General features: G+C 40.5%; 1 protein-coding gene across 1 annotated transcript in view; it reads right to left on the bottom strand.

Moving 5' to 3' along the window:
• Positions 1–223: 223 nt before the first annotated feature.
• The window catches only part of LOC146558018 (single-minded homolog 1-like), an 11,260-nt gene continuing 4,289 nt past the window's right edge, over positions 224–7,194 (bottom strand). The window contains exons 7-12 of the mRNA XM_085247624.1: positions 6,766–6,965; positions 6,412–6,518; positions 6,055–6,202; positions 3,523–3,679; positions 3,042–3,429; positions 224–2,666 (exon numbers count right to left, since the gene is read on the bottom strand). Of these exons, the coding sequence (XP_085103750.1) occupies positions 1,924–2,666; positions 3,042–3,429; positions 3,523–3,679; positions 6,055–6,202; positions 6,412–6,518; positions 6,766–6,965 (1,743 nt within the window). The 3' untranslated portion in view covers positions 224–1,923. The remainder of the gene's footprint in view (positions 2,667–3,041; positions 3,430–3,522; positions 3,680–6,054; positions 6,203–6,411; positions 6,519–6,765; positions 6,966–7,194) is intronic.

The raw sequence follows: 7,194 nt of genomic DNA, 5'->3' as shown, positions 1-7,194 counted from the left end.
AACCAAGTCTTTGCACTACATGTATATACATTGATTCTTAACGGGTATACAGATGCTGTAATTTACTTTAAAATATACTACCCTTGTATTATGATTATTATAGTAAATGTAGCTTAAAATCTAAAATTCAGCATTTATAAGTTTATATTTTCACATTACTACTTTTGGTCTCTTCCAGTGATTGCAAGAAAAGGGAGACAGAATAGCAGCACTTATTCTTTTATATTTTTTTCCTTATTTTCTTTTTCTAAAATATTAGAAGAAAACAAAGATGAAAGCCACATAAAAAATACACAGCAATTAATCTATTATGATCTACTATGTATCAGTACATTTCTGTATCTATTTTTTTTTTTGAGGCAGCAGCATTGTGTTTGTGTCTGCATGTTTGAGTTTGTGTGTGAGTTCATTCAAAACAGATTTGACAGATACAACAAAACACCGACAAAAGATATATGTTTACAACTGTATTCGGATTTAAGGACTTTTTAAACCAATCAATAAATAATTTTGTCGTTTCCAGTTCAAAAAGTTCCTTGTTTGATATTTACATCATAAATTAAATAAGAAACTAAAGACTTTCAACTTATTTAAGATATGTTTGAAGCATTCAATACAACTCATAACAAATCAAAACAATTAAAAATTAAAGAAGAGGATTAGGGCCACTGGGGAAAACAATGACAATATGACTTTTTTTCTCCAGGATTTCATTTTTTTTCCTCGGAATTCTGTCAGAATATTAGATTTTCTTTTTCTAGAGTTCTGAGAAAAAAAAAAGAATTCTAAGAAAAAAGTCTGCAGAAAAAGTTTTCATAGAATTCTAAAAAACAAACAAAAAAACAAAAAACAGCTACAACCTGTGGCCTTAATCCACGGTTAATTTTACAACGCATGGAACAGAATTAAAAAACTTTTACTGCATATTTTACATATGCTAATAGGTCAGGTAAAAGTTAAGTGATGTAAAAACAGAAGAAATCATACTCTGATATGTAAGCATTAATAGCTAAAACTGCAAGTAAATATACAATGCCTATATTTAGAGAGCATGGGAAGATAAAAAAAAATGAGTGAGTTTGGAAACATCTTTTCGCACACTAAATGAGGGCATTTCACATATTCCATAAACCAGTTTCAAGTTGACCTGGATATTTTGCACTTTTCCATATCAGAGGCATGTTTCTCTTTCTGTTTTTTCACTTCTTCTTCTTTTTTCTTTTTTTTTAAATAATGTAATAATGGTGTGATCCAAACACCAAAACTAATTTAATGCCACCAGTGAAATATTCTACTTGGACAGAAAATAATGACACATACAAAAAACAGCTCACTGACAAATAAATACCAGGAAACACTGACATCTTACAATAGGGAGTCAATAGCCTTTTCCATGTTGCACTTCACGTGTCAGACAGTATGGTCTGTGCTCTGGAGTTTTCAGGTGAAATGGCTATGGAACAACACATTTTCTTACTGCCTTTGGAAATCATGTACAGGTCAGGTTAACAAACATGGCCAATGGTGCATGAGAGGTTTGGAATAGAAACACTGGATTGATGTTTAACCAGCTTTTGCAGGGAGGGAAAGTTACTTTACTGCCATTAAGACAACTCTGTTATATTATGTAATGGAGCAAACTTTCTCCATTTGTCAGGCAGTATGCAAAAAGTCAGTTCCTGAACAGCTTCTTAGAGTCTTGGGGAAAAAACTTCTCTAATGACAAAGAAAAGAGAAAGGCCTGACAAACACAAGTTATGCTGAATGGATCACCAAGGGCAAGTCAGCCCCACACAGGTTCCTTGTATCCTTTTGTCAGTGTCTCAGCTTTTGTGTGGAGCACCTGGTTGCACATGCCTACAACCTCACTACGGATGGTAACGTCCTCTTTTAGACAGCTGGCTCAATCTTCACCAGATATCGTCAGCTTCCATTGGTTATGATAACTGAGGTGGTTTTATGTCCCTGTATTTGTTCAGCCTGCACTCTCACATGAGATGCCACATCATACTGCACTCCTCCACAGGCCAAGGTGGAGTAACTCCGCAAGCTCTCCGGATCATACAGATGCTCGAGGGAGTACCCAGTCAAGGCGTACGCCGCCTGCCTGTCCAGTGGCTGCCTCTCCTGTGCTGGATAGATCAGCGGACTTCCCTGGGGTTGTTGAGGGTGTGGGGACATATCTGTCTGCATGTAGTCTTTGGTGAGGGAGAGGCCTGATCTGGGGATTCCGTCAGAGCTGGGGCTGCTGAGACGAGACAAAGAAGCAGGACTCGTCGTGTTTTCATCATTTTCATTGGGGCCAAGAACTTTAATGCTGTCTCGGTGATGGAGGCGTTCAGTAAGGAGGTCGATGCTGGGGGCTCCGGGGCCACGGCATACCACGCTGGGCATAGTGAGCTGAGAGTGATGGGGTAGGGAGGAGGTGAAACAGGGACTGTGAGTTTTGGTGAGTCCCGAGACATCCAGTGGCATCTTGTGTTGCTGTAGACGGCTCTCCTCCTCTTTGATCATTTGCTGTGTGGCACGGATCAGGGTCTCCATCTTGCTGGGCTCTCGAGGGCTCGCTTGGAATTGGTCACCGTGGTAACGCTCACCTGAATCACTGGTGGACCCACCTCCGTCAGGTGAACTCACTACGCTGTCTTCGTCCCAGTGGCCCCGTCCTATAAATGCAAATCAGTGGTCAGAGTTGATAACAATAGAATAAATGAATATCACATTGTTAAAATGCTCATGTGGTTAATGGGCAAAATTCTGCCTTAAATGCATATATCATTATAGCATCATGGTCTGACTGGGTGTCTTGGCTGAAGCACAGTGGTTTTTTTTTTGCTGTTTGAGGATGTGAAATGTGAAATAACTTGGCTTTCAGTTGCGGGCAATTTTTGAACAGATGGTAGCAATCGGCACACTGGCAAGAGACGGTGTAAACAACTTAGCATGTCCCATAATAACATTTGGAAAACAGCTACCAGGAGAAGCTAGGCCAGAACTATTTTCAGAGACAGATGGTTGTGGTCTCAACCCTAACACCTCACCGTGAATGGCGCCATGGTAGGATGTTATTTCGTAGCCTTCGCTGTTGTCCACTGAGAATTTTGGCAACGAGAGAACGGAGCGTGTGGTGTCCCACCACATCTCTCTTCCCGACTGGGGGGTTCCCAGGAAGTAGCGGCCACTCTGGCATCGAACACGATCACAGGTGGTGGTGTGAGGGTGCGTTTGGGCATGGGCAAGATCCTCTTCTGATAGACCCAGGCCGTAGCACAGGGAGCCCGATTCTGGATACAATCTGTAGGCACAAGAAGCCTCCGTTGCTTCACTGGGATCCAACAGCTGAGGAGAGGCAGAGTCTGTCAGTGGGCTCCCTCCCCACTGACTGTCTTGGTCAGACTCTGAACGCTCTGGATTGAAAGCTGAAAATTGCTGGACAGAAACAAGAAAATCACAGTTCTGGGAGTTTTTGATTTGAATCCACAGCAAGCTTCCCTAATTGACTTAGCTCTAAAAAACAATTACCTGTGGGTAGGGTGACACTCTGGCTTTGGCCTTGGACTGGGTCAGACGTGACTTGGTGCTCTTTCTTTCTTCATTGTGACTGTCAGCGTAGGGAAAGGCTGGTTTGCTGGGGCTCATTTGATCCAAAGACAGCTGCATTCCTTTATACTCAGTGTCCCTTTTAAAACACATAAAATGCATGTTAGAGATAAACAAAATAGTTTAACTTAAACTTCCATTTTGTGATGCTTTTATAATCTTGCAAGATCATGCTCAGAATAACATATCTATAACAGCGAATTGCTATGAAATTCATGGGCTCCACAGGACTCTGCCAAGTAATCCTTTTACTTATTTATCACCATCAAGCGCCACCAAAACCAAATTCATCACCACTCACCATGAGGTTTTCTTTTTAGTGCTGACATCATGTTAGTACTATTACTGCGAGTATGCTGATGTTAGCATGTACACCCTCAGAGATCACCTCGGATCGCTAGCTTTCTTTTAACATGCATGCATCTTTTGAACTTTGCTGTGGGTTCAAATTATTTTATGCACTATGAGCTGCAGGTTACTGAGGAGCTTCTTCACAGTGACCTACACAAACACACAGAACATTTTTGACCTAGTTTTACTTTCATTTTTTCAAGCTAGCTCATGTTTCTGTAGTTAATCCAGAATTCCCCAAACCTTTAGGCTATTTTCATCATATATACTTGGATCATGTTCTCTTTCTGACCATCTTGATTTTAGCATTGCACGAGAAGCATAATTACTAATTAGTCTAAAGCACACTCCTTGGCTAATGTTGAATATAGATAGATGGTCAGACTTAGATTGAGTCAGGCTTTATAAAAAAGGATTTAAGTACAACTTTAAGTGAATACAGTATATAAGGGAACTTTAAGATTATAAGCTCTCAGCTTCTGAGATTATTAACAAACACCCAGAAAAAACATTAATCATTCTTTTTTCTTTTTTCTTTTTTAACCACAAACATTACGAGAATGTGGAAAGAATGCACCGAGAGTAAACACACACCAGAAACATATTTATACTTATAAGTCTTATCTATGCAATCAATTTCCTCTAAATGTACCCAGTTTTTTTAAATTTACTTTTGAATGTTGCAGATTTCAAACATGCAACTTGTGTGCCATCTTTGACATTTTAACCCACTGTACTGCGGCTGAACTCAATGCAATTGTCACTGTCGAGGGAGTGAAAAAGGCTCCTGTGTCAAGTGTTCAGCAAACATGAGCCTATTCTTAACTTATCACATCAACAGTATGTAATAGCAGCTGTCTGGCATTTTAAACCTTGTGGCCCATCCCTGACCCTGTACAGCCAGCCTCTTCAATATGACTCTAAATATGACCCATTCCTTATGTACAACACTGCAGGCGAAAGGCTATGTTTGGATAGCCAGTGCACAGTCTGAGTGTTATTTGCTCTTGCAGGTATAGTTATGGTAGCCAGTTGTGCATCCTATCTGTGCCCTGGCTGACTTATGTCTGAGCCAATAATGTTGGGCCTTTGTGCAAACTCAGCTGTGTTAGCCGAATTCCACCTCAGGGGTCAATGTCAGAGCACCTCACGTCTGAAATATGCCACCAGCCAACTTCCAAACATAATTTATTAATGGATTCTTGTTGGGCGGAAACGCTGCCATGCCAAGGCGATTGAATTGCTGTTTTTTTTTAAGTAGTTGTTTGTTTTTTTCCACTTTTGCCTCTTGGACTTTCAGATACTTCTGTGTTGGACTTGATTATTCACTTGGAAATTCTCTGTCATTTTAATGTAGTTACTTTGTTTTCGCCTTACTGCATTGAAGAAATCAATAGGTGGAGTGCAGCCATATGCATACATGCACGTACAGACTTGCGCAAACTCTCCATCACATGCACTTACACACACACACACACAGGAAAAAACGACATGTGGATCAACCAAACAAGGAAAATCCAACATGTGTTACAGCTATGAGATAGCTATTGATTCCTAGTTCACCGTTTGATCGATTTTGCTTTCCTTAGACTGCAGATCGATGGTGGCAGTAGAGGTTTTTGATGGGGTTGAACCCTGATGTTTGTCTTGCTGTCTCAAAGGGCCTTAGTGTGCTTTGTTCTCTCATAACACACAGCTGCCTGAGTCCTGCAACCTCTGTATTTGGTGGATTTGTACAGAGAGACTACGGAGGGATAAAGAGAAGGATTTCTCCAGGAGAAAAAGACCCATTGTATCACAGAGTGAGCCTCAAGTACAGATCATAAGAGTGCATGATATGATTATACAAGTAAAATATTCAGTGTTATTCCCACAGTGCCATCTCTATTAAAAGGGCATTATTATTTAGACCGGAGTAGTGCTGCAACCTTGTTTTACAATGACTGCGCAGCTACAGTATAATTGCAGCCATCAGCACAGATTATAGATTTAACTGTCTCAAAAAAGCATACTTTTAAAATTATTTTGAAATCAATTATGAAGTATCTGTTAAAACAAAAGTTTCCCTCTGATTTTAGGATGGAAATCGTTATTTACACTTACGTGAGGACATAGTTGACGCTGACGATACAGTGAGGCCTTGAGGATCGGCTATTGTGGACGATAGTGGCATAACTTTGGACCCAGACCCAGCCGCCGTGTTTGGCAAGGAACCGATAGTACTTAGTTGTGACTTGGCCTTTTACCAGCACTGCAGGAGATAAAAGAAACACACAGACAGCAGAGATTAACATGTTTAACAAGTTGCACGTTTTCTTTTTTGTGTGTGTGCGTGCGTGTGGGAGACGTGTGATTGCCTGCACATGGTGGCTGCAGCAGGTTGCCTGAGCAGTTGCTGCATAACAAGAGAAGGTCAAGCTGCCTGTTGTAAAAGCATAAATGAACACACTTGTAACTCACAGAGGTGGTGTGCACAGCGGAGGTGGAAGATGTCACAGCTGTGGACATGATGGTACAGCGTTTTCTCAATGAGGTCCTGGGGCTCATAACCTGTCAGCTCAGCTACCCTGGGGAGAAATTCAGGAGTTAAAATAAGCAGCTAATTCAGGGATATTTCATTTTTCTGTGCTTCAGTTTTCACAGGAAATTTTAGCTCCAGGAGCTTCTTTTATAACTTGCTTCCCTTTCCTAATGAAAAATGCATAGACTTCACACAACGTTTGCCAAACACACAGTACAATTAAAATAGAAACAAACTCAAAAACACCTAAAGGGAAAACAAAACAACAAATAGAACAAAGTCTTGATTAGTACCTGGAGTCCAGGAAGATGAGCTTCATGTCCAAGCTGGCTCTGAACATGAACATGTTACTGTGCAGTTTGATCTCAGTCACGGCACTGGGAGGCAGAGAGTGACCGACAGCCACCAAGCCCACATTCTGGTAGCATCCTTCAAAAGGTGACATGTCCAAACTGTACTGACGGATCTTCAGGTAGCCACTGCAGTGGATCACCTATCGTAAAGCATATACAAGATAATAGCTAAATCACAAATTACATTTAATAATGAAATTTCTTAAAATTCCATTTCATAAGAACAGTAGTCAGCTTTATGATTTATGTGATGCATTTCGGAAGCAGGCAGGATAATAATAATAATAATAATGGATTGGATTTATATAGCGCTTTTCAAGGCACCCAAAGCGCTTTACAATGCCACTATTCATTCACTCTCACATTCAC

The sequence above is a fragment of the Mchenga conophoros genome, linkage group LG15 (genome assembly GCF_057382185.1).
Source record: "Mchenga conophoros isolate Kocher_MC1m ecotype Shallow Benthic linkage group LG15, M_conophoros_male_GT1.1, whole genome shotgun sequence".
Lineage (NCBI taxonomy): Eukaryota > Metazoa > Chordata > Actinopteri > Cichliformes > Cichlidae > Mchenga > Mchenga conophoros.
Note: the sequence above shows the minus strand (reverse complement) of the source record. Positions and strands in the feature narration are given on the sequence as shown.